The following is an 18,585-nucleotide window of genomic DNA, read 5'->3' on the forward strand; positions in this document are numbered from 1 at the left end:
CGGGACCCCCCGGGTAACGATAATACCCATATAAAAGAACAGATTATGCTGGACCTGGCTGCCCACGCGGGCTGGCACCAGGAGGTCCTGTGCGCGTTGGAGTGGGTGAAGCTCGCCCTGTAGGCGGGCGGCGGAAGGTTGGGAGCTGTTGATGAAAGGGAGACAATGGTCGAGTCGGTTGATTTTGATTAGTAGTTAGGTATGGAGCGCAATATACCCAGTTTTCCCCAATACGTAATACACGGTACGGCCCCGGCGGATTGCTCCGTCGGGGGGGACTTTACTAATTTATAATAATAAAATTTAATTACTAATTAGTATTAGTATTTTTATTATAGGGTAATTAGTTCGAATTATAAGTTAATAAAGAAGTTAATTAAATTATATTAATTTTTATATAAGTATAAAAAGGAGGTTCTAACTATAAGTTAGGCTAGTTATAATAATTATAAATAGGGCCCTTAATTAGCCCTTGCGTAGTTAGCTATATACTACGGTCGAATTAGACTTCTAATCTAATATCTTTAGTTTTTATTTATTTAACAGAATATATACCTTAAAAAGCCAAAGGAAGCTATAGATATAGGGTCCGGTCCCGTCTTAACTCTTATTTTCGACGCAGTCAGTTAAGTAATTAACTTCGCGGGCATGTTTAAGAACAAAATTAAGAAGAGCTAGCCACCTCTAAAGTCAGTAGCACAACTAGCTAGTTGGGAAGAAGAATTGGGGAGGCTTCTAAGCCCTCCGAAGTAGAAGCAGGTGAATAGAAGGGCGGTGGCAACCCCGATTCGACATGCTCTGAGCCCGAAGCTCAGAATTGATAGGTTCTAAAGCGACATCGACGCCACAAGCGGAAGAACCTCATACTATCACACGAGCGTCCTTGTTGGGAGATCAACTTTGACAGAAACTATCGTCAAAGCCCAATCATCTAGCTGCCTGATGAGCTGCTGCTACCCATAATGGATGGTCTTGAGCCAGTCGATCTTTACATAGTACGCCAAGCATCATTTACCTTTTGGCATGTTTATTAGGGAAAAGAAGTCAAGAAGTTCCGGCGTTCAGAGGCCATTTCCCGGGCACGCAGGGCAGGTAATTTCGTGAAAGATCCAGCCACCGTCTTGCGAGCCAGACCGCACGCTTTTTGCTCCCAGTGTCTGACAAGGAGACTTTCGCGTGCCACCTATCGTCATGAATATTACCAATACACTAAGCAGGATGAAATGCATTGTTCTCGCTGTGAATTGCCCTACAGGCACTTGATATTCTCTGCCGAAGAGCGCAAGAAGCGCCGAGATGTTCGTTAGTGTATCGCGCACGACGGGTTCACATGGCTTTGTTCTCATCTACGGTGCCGTTCTCTTGGGTCTGGGATAAGACACGTTCGAAGCAAGCCGATTCAGATGAAGCCCGTCAAATCAGATACAACTACAATGTATTCCTTGCGGCCAAAGGTTGCCGCGAGTGTGAAGGCATAGACTTCCAAGACACCACCACCCTGCATCACAAAGGGGCTGCTTCTCGGTGGATCCCTCTGCCTCCGACAATAGCACTCTACGCATTACCAAGGATCTTTGATTGGCTACGCAAAGTGATGATCACTTGGGAGTTGCCGTTATTTAGGATAGTCAAAAACGAAGCCATCACTGTGGACTTCATTACGCAGAAGCTGAAGGAATTTCAAACCAAGTACGGCAATGCCTTTTCCCTCACTTGGGCCGACACGGAATCACCTCTCAACTACTCAGGGCTCTCGGACCCCGTCACTGCGGCTGACTAGGCGGAAACAGCCGGATTGGGCGTCTCGTTGCCTGCGACGAGGCCCGATGGGGGACTCGAGACTTGAGAAGAGCGGGAGGTCGAGAGAGTAGTGCGGAGCTCCTGCCACATAGCGAACACGAAGTTCGCTGTAGGATATGCCCGAGTTCGTACCTATGGGGAAGAGTTGGTCGCCAGATATTTCTATCCCGCTTTTCTTCAGATCTCAACATCGTGACTGATGAGAAGCCTTCGTCTGTTACTAGTCCGTTAGCCAAGTTGCTGGATCCTGAGTCTTACAGGCCGGACTGGGATGACGCAACCAAGCATCTCTTCTGGTGCAAAGACGCAAACTGTAGAAACGGTAAAGACTGGGCTGAATACACCAAAGTACTCTGACGAGTTCCAAGTATTCGGGGAGGGGTAGGGTGTTTACTCTAGTGCTTCCAGGTTTCCAAGATAGGGGTACCAGGGTATTCCCAAGAGTCTCGAGAGTCTCGAGATGAGTGGTGTAAAGGTCCAAAGTGGAGAACAAATTCATGAGACGAGACGCACTACGCTTATGGCCCTGATAGGTAGAGAGTAAATTCAAGTTTTGTCAGTTGCGGTGTCATATGGACTTTCACTAGAATCGGCGCAATGCCAGAGCTCAAACGAGAAAGAACATAAGTGGATGTGATGTAGGTTGGATTTGCTAGCCTGCGGTTGATTTGACCAATAGCCCGGTTCCTTCTATTCCTTTCCCATTCCATTAAGCGTTCGCTATCTAGTAGTTGGCGTTTTCCGGTCCTGCTCACCCAGTTCCACGGAATTCTCCGCCCTCTTGGTCGAGGCTACGTTTGAAACCCGGAACTAGCAACAATACGCAGAAAGGCGGTAGGTAGAATATACACCGACAGACAGAGGACAAAACGGAAGACAGAATACAAGACGGAAGACAGAATACAAGACGGCAGGAATAATACAAGATGACAGGTGGAATACGTGGATGAGGCGGTGAGTGGAATACGTGAGTGAATGTCAGCCTCTACTGCTAAGTCTTGCTTTGGCCATTCGTTAGCACTAAGTGAACGTCTTGGTCTTCCTTAGTTTTTATAATTGCGAGAATGGCAATAAAACATACGGTTCTTAATATGGGTACACGGTTCTTAGTGCGAATGCATCTGACTGGTTCGAATGCATATCGTATATCGGCATCTCGCCTAAATGACATTTTGATGCGCTATCATCAAAAATCAGCCTAATGACATATGTTCACTGATGATTGACGTAGTTTCTGGTCTCAAAAAGGGAGCATACCGCTTGCAGAGCCAACGATCTCGTCGTCAAGTTCATCTGGTATTGGCTGATTCAGCTAGAACATGCATCGTTCGTCCCATTAGTTCGTCCTAGCTTACTTCCAATGCCAATCGGAAGCATAGAACTGCCCTCAATGCGCTTTTTCCACATCCATTTATATTACTGGTACTTAGGTATTGGAAGACCAGTGCGCCAATGTTCTGTATAGGTGTGCCTACTCAAGATAAGGTAGATGAGATTAATTGAAATAGCATAGATACTCGAGCAAAAGTGGAAGCCTTCTTGAGGTAGTCGATGACATAAGTTCATGTACACTGCAAGGTTTAGTTAACATAAGGACACATGATATTAGCCAATCAGCTTGATTCCGATTCCTTAATTACTCGTTCAACTTACCGGCTTGACTCATAGACGATGCTGCTGTGCCGTCGAAACAAGAGTACATGTAAGCCTCGGGCGTAATTCGTCCGCGACAAAGCCAAGGCTCAATAAGGAACGACTGTGCCTTAATCTCACTCACCCTGCGGAAGATTCCGGCGACAGTGGGCGATAGACGGAACGGGGTCGATTGGTTTTCGGACACGACACAGCCTGTCCGGAGAAAGTCTCCATGCCGGGCAGCTGCATACGTGGGATGGACTTTGGTTCAACCCCTCATGAAGATCATCATACAGTCAGCATAGAAGAAAGACTTCACTGGTCATGTGCACTATCCCAAACGCCGATGTCAGCATTCCATCTGCGGTTCAGATGACCTGGGAGTCACTGCATAGACAGGATTCAGCGTATATCTAGACGGTCGTAAGTATATTTGAGCATCATGTACTTGTAAAATCTCCACCGGGAACACAGGCATGTTGTTCTTCATCTTTTCTTCATTCGCTTTAATGGCCTCAGCAGTCGTCATCCCAGGCCCTCCCGGCCCATATCTCGTTGCCTTGCGGGTGAAAGCGTTCGAAGACGCAGCACGATGGGACCCTCACGCCCCTCAAGACCAACCTGAGAAGCGCAGAGTTATGGTCTCCGTCCACGTTCCCCTGAAGAAGGAAGCGAAATGTTCCATCGAAACCGTTCCCTATGTGCCGCCTACCACAGCAGTCGCCCTCGGCCAAGGGGCCGCGACCCTGTTTGGACTACCGGACACCATCTTTTCCGGGATGGAGCTTGAGTTCTGCAACATCGATACTCCTTGCGCCGGGGCCGAGAAAAATGAAAAGTACCCTCTCGTTCTCTTCTCACACGGACGAGCTAGCTCAAGACTTGCGCATGGTGTGCTAGCGCGGTCTCTTGCTAGTTACGGGTACATCGTCGTCACTCTGGACCATACGTACGATGCCGCGATCGTTGAGTTCCCTGATGGAATTATCAGATTTGCGGAGAACGCGACGAATAGCGACACGGCTTACGTTAAGAGCCTTCTTGAGGTGAGTCTACTTTTGCAGAGCCTAGCCATGTCGAATCGAAGATGCTAAACATCGCTATCCCACAGAGTCGTCAGAAAGATGTCTCTTTCATAATCGACCAGCTTCTGGACCCTTCGGTAGCTACACCGCTCCTCGCTGGGACTCAGGCTTCCATCAACCCAGAGAAGATCTTCATCGCCGGTCATTCCTTCGGAGGCGCTACGGTAGCCTCATCCCTCTATGTCGATGACCGCATCCTCGGCGGCCTCAACTTCGACGGTCAGATGCTCGGACCAGTCCTGGCCGAGGGAATCGATAAGCCCCTGGTGCTGGTCGGCACACCGACGACGTTTGACTACATTTCCGGCTGGAATGAGACTTGGGCTAATCTGCGTGGCCCGTCCTTGATGTTGGTCGTCAACGGGACAACCCACATGTCTTTCTTTGACGCTCCGCAACTTCCGGCCGTCAAGGCTCTGCCCATAGAGTATTCCGATCTCATCAAGCAGGTTTTGGGCACCATAGACGACGATGTGTTGGCCAAGATTGAGATTGAGCTCTCACGGAGGACATTGGACTTTGTCTTGGAAGGTAAGAAAGATGCATTGTGCAACATTGAGAGCGTCGGCCCTGGTGTTGGCCAGCTGCGAGTCAAGAATTTGGAGTGCTCTTAAACGAGTGCAGGTAGTGTTGGGAGAGGGACTCGCCACTCTGTTCTTTTAAAAGCTCTACTTAACAGAATAACATGTTCTCCCCTCAGATTGACGTTATTCACCTCACCAATTCAAGCATGCAGCACGTTGGACTTCGTTGTCTAGGTAAGTATTTCAGGTTGCGATCGTAAGTGGCTACGTCTGAAGATACTACTCTCTAAGCGAGTTGAATCTCAATGTAATAAAAGGAAATGTTTTGGTCCACAGAAATGACTGACATGGAAGAGAAACCCCGCGCCCCTTTTGCATCAAAAGAAGCTCTTTGACCACCTGACTGCTCGTGCCGATCAACATATAAGCAAGCCCTTACCATCATAAGCAGCCTTATTGAGATTATCCTATGTAGGCTTCCAATGATGTTTTCATCAGAGAAAGTGACAAAAGAAGCATCCGGTAAGAGTAGTAGGGCTGGGTGCGATAGTCGTAAGAATAAAAGTTGAGGATGTAACGGCGTTTTTTGTACTTGAAACGCATCTTGAGGATTGATAAAGAAAGATCTTTAAGACGTTAGCGAGATCTTAGAAAACCTCAAAGCTGTGCTGACCTAACATTCTCAAGTCCGTCGTTGCTGGTACGTCTAGATCCTGAGGAGTCTCTATGATAGAGGCCCTTCGACCGCAGGTATCCCAAAACAATATTACCTTGAGTTCATTTCTGTAACTTCCTTGGGGAGCCTTGATCAAACCACAACAGGCGTGGCATCCTTCTCTAGCTCGATGAAGCACAAATCTTTCGGAAGATCTAGGCGAGGGAACCGATCAACAGGGAACGGCAAAGTTTCTCCTGTCCTTCGATATCCACAGCGCTCATACCACGCGAGCAACTTTTCGCGAGATGAAAGGGCATTCAACCCAAACTTCTTGATGTCGTAATGCTTCCAAGCGTAGGCCTGGGCAGAGTCAAGAGTTTGACGCCCGACACCGCTGCGCTGCAGCTGGGGATTCACGGAAAGCATGGCAATTCGGGCCATTTGGGCTTCACGCTTGAAAACAACTTGGACCGAGGTCGCGAGGACGCCGTGGAAGTCAAAGCCCATGAGGACTACTGCATCCGGGTTGTTGATGGTGGCGAGAGCCTCATCGGCTGAGTAGCGGAACGATCTGCCGAGTTCCATGTCGGCCGTCCAATCTGCTCGGCTGTCTTCGGCGCGGAATGCGGCCTCTACGAGCTGTGCGACTTGAGGAGCGTCGTCCTTGGTTGCAACACGGAAAGTTACGGAGATGAGGTCGTTGATCTCGGCCATGTCTGAATGTATGCGGGGTTGTGAATGCAAAGCTAGAAGTGGTTCGATGTCGAAATGTTGATGATGAAGATGAGTGAGTATTGCCAGATGGAACAATTGGAGTTCTTATCGAAAAGCAGGAGAAAGGACCTCCTAAAAAAATACCGCATTTGTGATGTGGTTTGAAGGGCGTTTGTCGTGACAAGTCGAAGATATTGGGCGGGCAATTCGTGTAACGGGAAGGGCGTCCATCTGTCAGCCCAATAGCGCGTGCGCAGTGCTTCTGCCTGAAGTTGCAAGAAACCCCCGCAGATGGACGCCAAACACAGGCAACTGCATAATGAGGGATACCGGCCTGCTGTTTATTTTTCACGAAACGCAAACCATTCCATCCAAGAATAACCTCATGTTCAGTTCGAGGAAATAAGTTGCTCGCTTGCTTGTAATTTGCGGGATTGGAGGTAGATGCAACGCCTGAAATGCGATAGGTTGGTGTGACTCTGTCGATCAGTCGATGTGATGCTATTGCAGCTACTGGTCTCGCTTGTGGCTGAGCATACAGATCATAATCTGGCTGACGGTTGTTCATAGGTGGCATTGTTGAGTTCACTGCTTCAATCAAAGCATAGACGCGTCAAATTTGTATTCAAAGTTGTATCGCCAAAAAAAGAATATTGTCACCAAGCAATCGAAACTCTCAGCTTTCAATAGCAACATTAGCATGTATGCCTTCTATATATATTTACATTATGTCTCAACCCAACTGCTTGAGGTACTATGTACTGGAGGTATGTTGAATCTAATTTGCGTATGCCTGGATCATGTATTCATGTACTCGTGTAAATGCTTCCTCTTCCTGAAAATGACTCGCTTGAAAAGATAATGCACCAATCGTCGCGGTGATTAAACAGGGCCGGCAACCACCAGCAAGGCAAGGACAGTGACGCCGAGCGATGCCACATTCCATGTAAGAGCTCCAGCCGCGTTCTGGGATGTCGGAGTAGGAGAGGACGCAGATGCAGCATCAGCAGATGTCGGGCCTGCCGTGGTTGATCCTCCTACAGCCGATGATGCTGCAGTAGGCGTCGCGCTCGCCGGTGAGCTCGAGCTCGCTGGTCCTGACGAGATCGACGTCGTACTGGTCTTTGAGGACGATGAGGACGTCGTCGTGTCTGTCTTGCCAACCATCTCCTGCACCCATTTACCCGCGTCGCTGGAGTAGACATCAAAGTAATTGAGGTGGTTGGCCGCGGTGTCTCCGCCGGCGCAGATCGGATCGGATTCAACACAGTACGAGCGCATCACGCTGGAAAAGGCCCGCATGCCCGCAAGCTGGTTCTCCGGTCGTGGGAAGAGTCCGTTGTCCGGAGCTCCCGAGAGATAGTTGTACGGTTGGCTGGCCGTATGTCTTGTATCGCCAAAGATGAGCACAGCAGCGACTGCGAAAGGGTCCGGTATTAGCAACTCCCCGTCCTCACAAGTTGCGACACATGCAAACTTACGTTTGTTGCCGGGGGCCTTGGTGGCATCTAGCCCAGCATTCGCCTTCTGCTGACAACCCTGGAAGAACGTGCCACCTCCACCACCCAAAACGTCACCAACAACATGGCCGCCCTGGGAATATCCGCTCACAACGAGCTTCGCGTCCGGGCAGCGCTTGTTGTACGCCGTGATCTGCGCGGTGCCATTGGCGGCGCCTTCTTCGATGGACTGGCAGTAAGGCGCCTCGAGTGGGTTGTAGAACTGAATGTCCTCGTAGTCGCAGCTGTCGAGCCCGTCGCAGATGGCGGTGACGAGCTTGCCCTGGCGTCCGGGGTAGGGCTCGTTGTTCCCGCGCGCGAGGAATATGTGCACGCTCTGGCAATTTGCGTCGCCTGTGGCCTGGCGCGGGGTGACGATCGCGGTACCCGAGGTCAATGGCAGCGTAGCGGAGAGGAGGGCGAGAGCCGCCGAGAGGGATGAGACCATCGTGAGCTTGATGTATGGGCCTGCGGCGGGCCGTTTCGTTTTTGGTGAGAGAATAGCGAGGAGAAGCAAATGTCAATAGGCGAATTGAACGCACGCGACATCGGCTACCAAGCTGTTTTTAACAAGTCCGTCCGTCGCAATGGACTCCCACCCCTTGCGGTCAAGGCTGAAGATAGATGAGATGCCCCAGAGCCGGCGAGCCGGTGGGTGGCATTCCGGAGGCCGTCCGTTACGGGCAAATACGAGTCAACGATAAGCCCTGATCCACCGAGGTCCAGGGATCCCAACTGTCGCAGCCCCGGTCTATCTGCCACAGCAACGTCATGTTCTCCTCTGTGTTGGAACTTAGCGCTGGTAAACAAGGCCTTGCAGGTTCTGGCAGACGAGACGAGCAGCTGAGAAGTCCTCCTGATCGCCCGGCAAGTGGGTATTGTCGGGCTCCGGCCGCGACGAAGCGACAAAGACGAAAACAATCATGAAATCGAACCGTTGACCCTTTCAGAATCACAGAGAGTGGTTCATGGAATGACTCGCTGAAGTGGTTCTTTTTAGGTGATGGGCTTACAAGGAACAACCACGACCAAGAGCTGGCACTGGATGACCATTGACATTGGCTCAATGCGCTGTGTGTTGGAGGCTCTTGAGTTGACGGTGACCGAAATAGAGTGGCGGAAGTGTCGGATTGAGTGTGGCTGGTTTGTCTCGCGGTGAACATGGATCAACGAAGCTCGGAGCCCGCATTCAGGGCAACGGGAATCCCGACGCGGCACTTAAGCTCGTGGAACCGCCGCTATTCGGTGAGCAGAAGTTTCCTTTTTGTTCAACTTTGGGTCAATGTTGAGTCGCTCATGTTCATCTCAATCAATGCCACGTTGACATTTTGAGCTCAGATGGGTTGCAATCCAAGGCCCTGGGCAACTGAGTTGATTTGAAATTCAGCTGCGACTGCCACAATCGTCAAGCCTCGGGGCATTGTCTCGCAGTAAAGGGATGCCGAGTGGGATGACAATGCTGCAAACGAGGTTCTCCAGTTACGAAAGACGCCTCTTTTCGGAGACAGTCGACTTTGATCCTTGCAACAGACTTTGACTTTGAGGTTCTAAGTGCTGCTATGATAATTTATACCTCTATTCACTTCACGATGCACTCTTCGAGTCGCTCTGAGATCTTCAAGTCATATTCGCGCCAGCCCAATTGCTGTGCCCAACTGCCCATTACCCAGACGTGAAATCAAGCGTTGCATTGCCTTGCATTGCCGGGACGTTACACTGTCGATCCCGTTGCAAGGCAGAATGGCACAGACCGATAGCTTGGCAAAGGTAAGCTGAAATGGCATCATTGAGAACGATAATACGACTGCATCAATTCATATATCGTCCAACGTGTGCTTTGAATGAATCCCAATGCCCACGCTGCATTTACGAGATTCGCTGATTACATGGTCGCAAACAACATCTTGGCATTGAAGAGTTGTGGATGAATTCCTCGGGATGCGATAAAGATTGGGTTTAGAGTGCCCGGTTCCCCATTACGACCTTCCTCATCCTCCATCTCGACCGCTTCAGGGGTACCCGCAGAGGTGCGCCATCATGCCATTCAAGCAGCATCGCACAACACGAGAGCGAGACGGTGGCGGCGCCACGACGATGACTTAAGGTGCGGTTCGTCCCGCGACTTTAGTCTGAGTTGTGGTGTCTTGCTTCTCGGACTTTGTCGCCATCTTGATAAGACAGGAGGAACAACCCGCCAGCCGCCACGATGAAGTTCTTGGCTACGACAACCGTACTCACATCCTGGGCGACTCTTGGCGTCAGCGCCGCAGTCCAGGAGAGGCAGACTACAAAGCCCCTTGTCGACTCCGCGAGCTTTCAAGAGCAGATCACTAAGGAGAAGTATGCCTCTATGCTCAATGTTCCCCTCTTTCACACAAAACTCGTTCCTAACATGATCACAGCCTCCAAGCCAACCTGGTCCAACTGAGCGACATCGCAACAGCAAACGGCGGTAACCGCGCCTTCGGCCTCCCAGGCTACGCCGCATCCGTCGACTACATCTTCAACCGCATCTCCAGCGCCGCCGGCGCCAAGGTCTGGAAACAGGACTTCTCCGCCACCTACAACACCGAGCTCCGCGCCAACCTCACCATCAACGGCGAGAAGTCGACCATCTACGGCCTCTACGGGTCCCCCGACACACCCGCCGAAGGCATAACCGCGCAGCTCGTCGCGGGGCCGGAGGGCACCGCCGCCTGCGAGGCCGCTTCGTACGCCAACCTCGACGTCAGCGGCAAGATTGTGATTGTGACGGAGTCGGTGTGTCCTGGGTACCGGGATGGGTTCCACGCTGGCGTGATGAAACCTGCTGCTGCGGCGGGTGCGAGTGCCGTGATTGTTGTCAATGATATCGCGCTGAATCTGACGGCTGGGAACCTTGGTCCGGCTGATGATGGGACGTATGTCCCTACGGGCTTCGTCAACCAGCACATTGGCAATCCTCTCCAGGCTCGGTTGGCGGCTGGGGAGGTGCTGACGGCTTTCTTCTGGGAGGCTGAGGTTGTCGATAGCCGCGTCACGCAGAACGTGTTTGCTGAGACGGAGAGTGGCGATGAGAACAACGTGATTGTCGTAAGTCGTATCCGCTCTGGACAGTATCAGCCAGACTTCTGACGAGTTCCTAGCTCGGCGCCCATCTGGACAGCGTTGCATGGGGACCAGGTATCAACGATAACGGTAAGAGAAACCCCTCCCATTCACGAAGCCCGTCGAATAGTTCCCGAATACTCACACATGTCAGGCTCTGGAACCTCACTCCTCCTCGAGCTCTTCCTGGCCCTCACGAAGTACACCACCAACAACAAAATCCGCTTCGCGTGGTGGGGTGCCGAAGAAAAGGGCCTCGTCGGATCCCGCTACTACGTCAACAATCTCACCACGCAAGAGCGCGATAATATCCTGGCCTACCTCAACTTCGACATGGTCTCCAAGGGATACTACGGCGTCTTTGACGGTGACGGCGCGTCCTACGGCGTCCCTGCCCCGCCCGGCTCCGACGTCATCCAGGAGCTCTTCACCGCCGACTTTGTCGCCAAGGGCATCAATGTGACTGCCGCGAGGTTCACCAACGGCAGTGACTATGCTTCCTTCTGGCAGATTCTGGGCAAGCCAATCGGTGGCCTTCACACGGGAACCGGCTCTGCGCAGGATCCCTGCTATCACCAGCCATGTGACAACATCAACAACCCGGATCTGGACCAACTGACGGTCAATGCAAAGGCAAGTGATTCGAGTTTCTTTATGAGATTTGTTGTAAAACTTCGTTACTAACTCTCATGGACAGACCACTGCTCATGTGCTGTCCGCCTTGGCCCTCGACGGAACCAACCTGATCAAGAAGCTGGGCGCTCGCGTGCTTCCCGCCCGTGCTGCTGTGGCTGAAAGAGTCATCGCGACTGTGGAGGAGTCCGAGGACGAACATCACCATTGCTAATCTGGTACGGTAGAGATAGTAAGCCGCAGCAAATGCAACGCCTTTAATGAAGAATGTCGGTGATTTTCCACTTTGATGCCTGCTCCTCGATGTCTCCTTGTGGACGACGTTATCTCCCGTTCCGTCTCTTCCGTGGCGAGTCAATTTTCGGCCAACGAGCCCACGGTGATATGCGTAGTATGTCTTCTGGAGGCCACTAAAGGTGAAGATTTCGGAATTTGGTGAATCCACTCGAGCACCTCACAAGCGGGGGTATCGGCCATACGAAAGGGGCTGTGACACATAGGTTTACTGGGATGACCAGTAAAACAGCATCGTCCAGTGTGGCAGGGCTCGCAGAGAGACGACGTCCATTCGGATCCGGTCAGGTGCTCCGGTGACACGATCATAACGCTGGGCGTCACCGATTGCTTCGGGGACAAGATCGAGTCCTAGATCGATGCTGTCACTCCGAGCTCGCGCAGTTTTGACAAGGTCTGATACTGAAGAGACTTCAGAGGACGAGGACCTTCATGCCGATTTCCGGATTCGGTGAAGAGCGACATCATTGCTCGTCGTTGGGATGGTATACAGCAGCGAATAAGCCACAGATGGCGGGAGTCGACTTGAAACAAATCCATGCTCTGTCTTGATCTTGATAATTGATACCTCTGGGTATGGTGTTTCCGTTAGACATCGGGGCTGGACCACATCATAGCGTTGCGACTTAGAAAATACCCGTCAACTACCCAAGGCGGCTATGATTGTATATCATCTGAAGGGCCTAGTCAGCCAAGTGTTTGAATGCACTTCGCCGTGTCTGACGCAAGGTGTCTAAATCACCAGCCAGAAACCAGTTTCCAGAAGCCGTCTATAAGTCTCCAGGGGCCCGCGCCTTCTTCTTTATCCCCTCCCACTTCACCTCCCTTCCCTGGAACCACCGTCTCCTTCATCTCCGAGACCGCAAGCTTGAATCCAAAGCCGAGGTCACTCTGCATCATCCGGTGCTCTCTGACCATCTCCTCCCTCGTCCGTCTCTCACTCTCGTCCAGCTCCTTTCTCCGCACCCCAATCTCATCAAACTTGGCCTGATACTTGACCGCCAGCCCGTCCTTCTTTCGCTCCGAAACCGCCAGCACCATCTCCGTCTCCTCCCTCAAGAACCCCAGCTTAGCGAGACACTCGTCCTGCCGCAGCAGCTTCGCAAGGCTCTCCGCGTCAGCGAGGTATGCCTTCACATCCGCGACGCAAAGAACCTCGCGATGCACGGCCTTGTGCCGAATCTGCTTGATCGATTCGAAGAAGGCGTGCCAGTCTGTATGCGGCGGGGGCACCGTTTCAGCTTGGAATGTATCAAATACCTCGTTTTTGAAGATCCACATCCATTTCTGAAGTTCGACGCGCTCGGGCGACTCCCATTGTCCTGCTTCCAGGATCTTGGGGTGCGCCTGCTTCGCGTAGTCGAAGCAGGCCTTCTCTAGAAGGCTTTGGATCTTTGCGAAGAGAGCATGCTGGGCTTCGTATGATAGGAAGGCGGTGGAAAGCACGGGGAAATCTGCGGTCTCTATAGGTGGCTGTCGCGCTGTTGCTGTTGCCGTTGACTCGGGGATGACGGTGTCGCTGCTTGTCGTGATGCTTGCCGCGTCGCCCACGTCCGCTGTAGCCTGACTAGTGTAAGACCCCGGAACTGCCATACTTCCTTCAGCATCTCGTCCTGGACCTACAATAGCGGCTTGCAGCCGAGACGTCCTTTCCGCCTTTCTCTCAGAAATGAGCGCCCCAATCTTCTCCTTCCAATCTATCTCCTGTCTCGTAGCTTCCGGCGTCTCTGGCGCATTCGCTGGTGTAGCTACTACTTGTGCTGAAGCCGGGAGTTGTTGGAACAACTGAGGAAACCGCTGCTCGGCCTTCCATTTGGTTTCGAAGATCTTCTCCTCCAGGAGTTTCTGGCACGTACTGACGACGACTGGCCGAGTATATTTCAAGTCAAGGGCTTTGATCGCTGGGCCCAAGCAAGCGTGAATTCTGCGTTGGATGGGTTTTGGGTGACGGATCTCGGCGTGCTTTTTGGAGAAGACATGTTGCATGGCGAGGTAAATCTCCTCTTCCATCGTCGAAGCCATACTCGGGGGTTGGGACGTTTCCTGTCGTATCTCAGAAGGATGCTGGGGGTGCGAAGTCTGGTTTTGGAGCGCCAGAAGTTTGTTGATGAAGTGGATGTGGATGGTCTAGGAGAATGAAAGGGTCCCAGGGTCGCATCGTCTTTCAACAGGCATGTATCTGTCAATAGGTGCGTCGGAGAAAGGTGCTACACGGTTGATAGGTTTCGTAGGGTAGGCGGGAAACACTAGATCCAACGTCAGTCGCAAGTTTAAGAGAGAGAGCCACCTTGATGGAGAGCACCACGATGATCCACGGTAACCTCTCGATCCTACAGGCTCAGATACAAAGCGAAGTCCGACCCGTTCTCAGGAAATATGAATGAAGAACTCACGGGATTCGTATACATACTCTTCCACTTGGTTATTCCAACTGTGCCGAGACTAGGACTCCGGTCGAGCATGGTAGATCACCGTGGAAGGTCGAGAAGAAGGTTCAAAAGCATGTGCTCACTGCGGTGCCAAGTCCATGAGTTTGGAGAGACGGTTCCCAAAGATTATACAAAGACTCATTGTTCAGAGTAGCTGACTGAGTTCCCTTGCACAAGATGTTCATATGAACGAGGGAATGATGTCTCCGGTTTCCTTTGAGTCTGGCTTTTCCTTCTTGACGGGAGCTCGCCGTTGAGGCCTCGAGTTGGCTCTCCGGTTCTTGAATCTAGTAAATAGATCATCGTCGTCATCGTCTTCGTCTTCGTCTTCATCGTTCGTAGGTGGTGTGTTTGTAGCCACTCTTACGGATGACACCGGTTTCGGAGCCACTGTTCCCAAGGGCCCTCGGCCATTTGAGGACGCTCTCGCCTCGGGTAATCGCGCGCTGCTTGAATGCGTCGTTCGTTGCTGATTGCTTGGTCGGCTTTGGGCCTTTGCAATAGTTTCTGATGGATAAGCCAGTCTTTTGTGTTCGACGTCCCTCCTGACTGAAGCTTTGACAGGTCCTCCAAGGTCATCACTCTCATCTTCCGTCGTCGTCTCATCCACTGGCGTACTCCTCTTCGCCGGCGCCGCCGGCCTTTTACTCTGAGAAGACCTCACCACGCCCCCAAACAGCCCCGAAGCCGATGTCCTCACCCCTGAATCCGTCCTCGTCAGCGCCATCAGCGGCACCTCCTTCTTCTTGGGACTATGCATGAGCCCCTGCAGCGACGTACCCCGCCACGGCACGCTCGTCTCATCCCCAGTTTCCTCGTCGTCGCGGCCGGCGTCCCTCTTTGCGCGGCGCAGCGCCTCGCGCTGCTTCCTCTTACGGAGCAGCTCCTCCTGACGTTTGCGCGCGAGCTCGGTGAGGGAGCCGACGACGGGGCGGGAAATGGTCTTGATGGTTTCTGCGTTTTGGGTGCGTGTTTGGGCTTTGAGGCGCTGGTATTCTGCTGCGTGGAGGTGTGCTGTGAAGTGGCCTGCGATTGTGACGAGCTCGTCCTCGACCATGCGATACTTGTCGTCGTTTTCGAGACCGTCTGTCATGAACCTGTGCATTTTTGAGCGCTGCGTACGTCTCAGTGTGGATATTGGGATAAGTACGTTTCTGTGAGAGGTTCTGGCGGTGGTGAAGTCGAAGGGCTTCTGCCTATGAGAGTCCCAAGTCAACGAAAGAAATAATGTGACCAGGCGCGACTCATACCTTCAAGGAAACCATTTGAGCGGGCTGGTTTATGATTCGAGTGGTCCAGTGGCGGTGCAGCAGCTGTTGTTGCTCGAGACACAGCCCGATTCGGTGTCGCGGTTCTGCGAGGTGTCGTTGCAGTCTGTTTCTTCTGGGTTGCCGTCCGTTCCAGTGCATTACGGTCCCAGGGGAGTCGTCGCGTCATGGCTTAGATAGTGTGTGAAAGGTCCGAGGCGATGAGGCTGTAGACGAGAAACTCTCATTATCGTAAGGTTTCAAGCCGATGTTATTAAAGTTAGTTGAGATTGAATGAGATGTTCGTTCACGACTGCCTGTAATGAGCAGTCCAATAAGCTCGCTGTGGTTGATGAAGCTCGTCGCGCCTTCCAGGTGAGACTGGGCGGATGCACCGCAAATTATGCAAAGACTGCATAACTATCTCCTAATGCACGCCCCGCATTCTGCATAACTGTCAAAGCATCAATAGAAACTCATCATCATCAACCGAACGAAATGCATCGCAGAAAAGATATCTTGATAGAAAAGAAAAGTACCCGATCCGGGATATGAGTATTTTGAACGCTATGAGAATGCCCCATTTTATCTATGATCCGTAACCCAGCCTAAACAAAATACACGCATCACCAACTTATATCCTTCAACCCAGGTTGAATTCACTGGCCGCATTCATCACAGCCCTCATCTTCATCTTCATCTTCCTCTCCATCTCGCTTGGCTCGGCACCGGTATCGATATCCTCCATCGCGTTGCCACCCGAGGGCCTGCTGTCTCCTCTTCTCTTGCCGGCGTTCTTCTGCTTCATAACCGCCTTCTTGCTGTCGTGGCCGCCACGTCCGATGCCTGATGGCGCCTCACGCAGGCCGTACGCCTTTGCCAAGTGACCCAGGTGCAGCTCGTTGATGTCAAAGTAGACGCGCTCGTCCTTGATGTGGGTCGCGTACGCCCTGACGTGCGACCGGAAGGCCTTACGAGCCTCGTCCAGGAGTTTCGTTGCCGATTCGAGGAGAAGCCGCTGCTCAAGGTGAAGCTGCAAGTTCTCGGCGCGGTTGCTGAAGCCCCTGTCGGTCGCGGGCTGGGGCTTGGTATCCGTCTCAACGGGGAACTCCATGCCTGTCGTGAAGCCCTTGTGCAAGATAGTGTCGTAGAGTTCAGGCTTGGGAGGTGAAGCGTTCTTGGATTTGAGGAGGTCGATGTAGCCTTCTTCACAGCCAGGCATGAGGAAGAGGACCGCCTTACCGGGCTTACCGGCACGCGCTGTACGACCGATACGATGGACGTGGTCGTCTGCGCTGAAGGCGGGGTCGTATTCGACTACGAGCTCGACGGAGGGCACATCGAGGCCACGGGAGGCAATATCGGTAGTGAGTAGGACTGTCGGGTCTGTGCATTTGCTGTAAGAGGCCAGCGTAGCCGTACGGACTGGTTGAGGGAGGGAGCCGTGCAGTTTGTGGAGGACAATATTTGTGTTCGCCGCCGATGTGATGTACGCCGAAGACGCGACGGTATTTGCGGTTGCAGACGTTGCGTTATCAGTTGAGCTCTCTTCCTTCTTCGGCGGTTGACGGAGGAGATCGAAGTGATAGTCGACTGAGTCGGCGCAGGAAAAGAAGACGATGGCTTTCATCACCGACCCCTTCCTTGAAAATGTGGACTTCAGAAGTGCTATGAGCGTCACCAGCCGCAACTTGGCTGGCACAATCAAGTAGTTCTGCTTCAGTTGCGCCGGAGCCTCGAACTTGATCTCTTCTCCCTCGACATGCTCTTCTCCTGATGTGGTAATGTGAACCGCATCCTCCAGACTGATCTCGCCAAGCTTCTGAACGTTCATCTTCATAGTGGCCGAGCAAAGAACGGTCACGCGACGCTGTGGAAGGTTGGCGAGCGACACGCCGTTAGCTGTCTTGTCTGCCAAGGGATTTTCACGGATCCTGCCGACAATGGTGCGCAGTTCCGCCTCAAAACCCATCTCCATCAATCGATCGCCTTCATCGAGAACCAGCCACCTCACGGTGCCGACGTCGAGAGTCTTGGTGTGCTCGAGGTGATCGCTCAAACGACCGGGGGTTGCGATGAGGATGTTGACACCTTTCCGCAGGCGGCTCTTCTCAGAGTGTTTGCTCTCACCACCAATGACCGTTGTGCTGACCAGGTACGGCGGGAGCACCTTTGCGAGCACGAGCTCGATCTGCCTGCAAAGTTCACGGGTAGGCGCCATGACAATGGCGAACAAGCCCGAGTCTCTCTTGATCTGGCCCTCAACCGACAGAATCCGCTGGATGATGGGCAGCAGATACGCCAAGGTCTTTCCGGAACCTGTTTGCGCCTGCACAAAGGCATCGCTGTCTTCCTTGATGAGCTGAGGAAGGACCTTGGCTTGAATAGCTGTCGGTGCCTTGAGCTGGATCTTGCCGGAGAGCGTCAACGCCAGTCGTCTTGAGATACCGAGGGCGTGGAAGCTGGCAGCTTCATCGGAAAGCGGCGCGTTTGAAGGCTCAGCGACCTTCTCCTCAACCTTCTCAGCACCGGGTTCATCGAAGACAGTCTTTGGCGTGGGGTTGTAAGAGAAAAGCTTCGATGAGATTTGGCCGTCTCTCAGCTTGTTCGCGATGCTGCCGGGGGGCATTTTTCCAGTCCGGTAAGCCGTCGCATGAGGATGCTCTGGCCGCGCTCGCTTTGCCGGGCGCTCAAAAGAGTCGTCGTCGTCGCCAGGGCGGTCTGACCTCTGGGGTTTCTTGGATCCAGGCGTGTATCTTTGCGGTAGCGGGGCATCGTCTTTTGCTGTTGATGAAGCCTCTTTTTCAGTGCCTTTATTCGCAATCCGGTTGGCCTTATTCCTGTCGCGCCAGCGACCACCCTGAATCTTGACATGGGGCTTGACAGGGCCGCTGCCCATGTCAAAATTGAGAATCATGCCATCGTCCGCCATTTTGTCGATGAGATTTCGCCGTTGGTCGCAAAACTGAGGCGCTGGGTT

At 52.4% G+C, this 18,585-nt stretch overlaps 9 protein-coding genes across 9 annotated transcripts; 3 read left to right on the forward strand and 6 right to left on the reverse strand.

Moving 5' to 3' along the window:
* Positions 1-1,330: 1,330 nt before the first annotated feature.
* Positions 1,331-1,780, forward strand: CTAM01_02938 (uncharacterized protein; the record flags this gene model as incomplete). The annotated part of the gene is made up of 1 exon (XM_060518976.1): positions 1,331-1,780. The coding sequence occupies one exon, from the start codon at positions 1,331-1,333 to the stop codon at positions 1,778-1,780; it is 450 nt and encodes a 149-aa protein (XP_060385975.1).
* An 811-nt stretch (positions 1,781-2,591) lies between these two features.
* Positions 2,592-2,971, reverse strand: CTAM01_02939 (uncharacterized protein; the record flags this gene model as incomplete). The annotated part of the gene is made up of 2 exons (XM_060518977.1): positions 2,592-2,801; positions 2,882-2,971. 2 exons carry the CDS (start codon positions 2,969-2,971, stop codon positions 2,592-2,594), a joined length of 300 nt encoding a protein of 99 aa, XP_060385976.1.
* A 940-nt stretch (positions 2,972-3,911) lies between these two features.
* CTAM01_02940 (tat pathway signal sequence) lies at positions 3,912-5,134 on the forward strand (the record flags this gene model as incomplete). The annotated part of the gene is made up of 2 exons (XM_060518978.1): positions 3,912-4,481; positions 4,547-5,134. The coding sequence occupies 2 exons, from the start codon at positions 3,912-3,914 to the stop codon at positions 5,132-5,134; spliced, it is 1,158 nt and encodes a 385-aa protein (XP_060385977.1).
* Positions 5,135-5,852: 718 nt separating this feature from the next.
* On the reverse strand, positions 5,853-6,416 carry CTAM01_02941 (acetyltransferase; the record flags this gene model as incomplete). The annotated part of the gene is made up of 1 exon (XM_060518979.1): positions 5,853-6,416. The coding sequence occupies one exon, from the start codon at positions 6,414-6,416 to the stop codon at positions 5,853-5,855; it is 564 nt and encodes a 187-aa protein (XP_060385978.1).
* An 882-nt stretch (positions 6,417-7,298) lies between these two features.
* CTAM01_02942 (cutinase) lies at positions 7,299-8,363 on the reverse strand (the record flags this gene model as incomplete). The annotated part of the gene is made up of 2 exons (XM_060518980.1): positions 7,299-7,834; positions 7,898-8,363. 2 exons carry the CDS (start codon positions 8,361-8,363, stop codon positions 7,299-7,301), a joined length of 1,002 nt encoding a protein of 333 aa, XP_060385979.1.
* A 1,758-nt stretch (positions 8,364-10,121) lies between these two features.
* CTAM01_02943 (peptidase family M28) lies at positions 10,122-11,849 on the forward strand (the record flags this gene model as incomplete). Its single annotated transcript, XM_060518981.1, has 5 exons — positions 10,122-10,255; positions 10,318-10,987; positions 11,041-11,092; positions 11,157-11,623; positions 11,700-11,849. 5 exons carry the CDS (start codon positions 10,122-10,124, stop codon positions 11,847-11,849), a joined length of 1,473 nt encoding a protein of 490 aa, XP_060385980.1.
* Positions 11,850-12,137: 288 nt separating this feature from the next.
* On the reverse strand, positions 12,138-12,344 carry CTAM01_02944 (uncharacterized protein; the record flags this gene model as incomplete). Its single annotated transcript, XM_060518982.1, has 1 exon — positions 12,138-12,344. A coding segment is annotated over one exon (207 nt), but the record flags the coding sequence as incomplete, so codon positions are not given.
* Positions 12,345-12,667: 323 nt separating this feature from the next.
* Positions 12,668-15,463, reverse strand: CTAM01_02945 (uncharacterized protein; the record flags this gene model as incomplete). Its single annotated transcript, XM_060518983.1, has 2 exons — positions 12,668-14,056; positions 14,897-15,463. The coding sequence occupies 2 exons, from the start codon at positions 15,461-15,463 to the stop codon at positions 12,668-12,670; spliced, it is 1,956 nt and encodes a 651-aa protein (XP_060385982.1).
* Positions 15,464-16,248: 785 nt separating this feature from the next.
* CTAM01_02946 (DEAD/DEAH box helicase) lies at positions 16,249-18,537 on the reverse strand (the record flags this gene model as incomplete). Its single annotated transcript, XM_060518984.1, has 1 exon — positions 16,249-18,537. One exon carries the CDS (start codon positions 18,535-18,537, stop codon positions 16,249-16,251), a length of 2,289 nt encoding a protein of 762 aa, XP_060385983.1.
* Between the last annotated feature and the right edge of the window lie 48 nt (positions 18,538-18,585).

The sequence above is a fragment of the Colletotrichum tamarilloi genome (genome assembly GCF_030869305.1).
Source record: "Colletotrichum tamarilloi strain Tom-12 chromosome Unknown Scaffold_7.1, whole genome shotgun sequence".
In the NCBI taxonomy this organism is placed as follows: domain Eukaryota; kingdom Fungi; phylum Ascomycota; class Sordariomycetes; order Glomerellales; family Glomerellaceae; genus Colletotrichum; species Colletotrichum tamarilloi.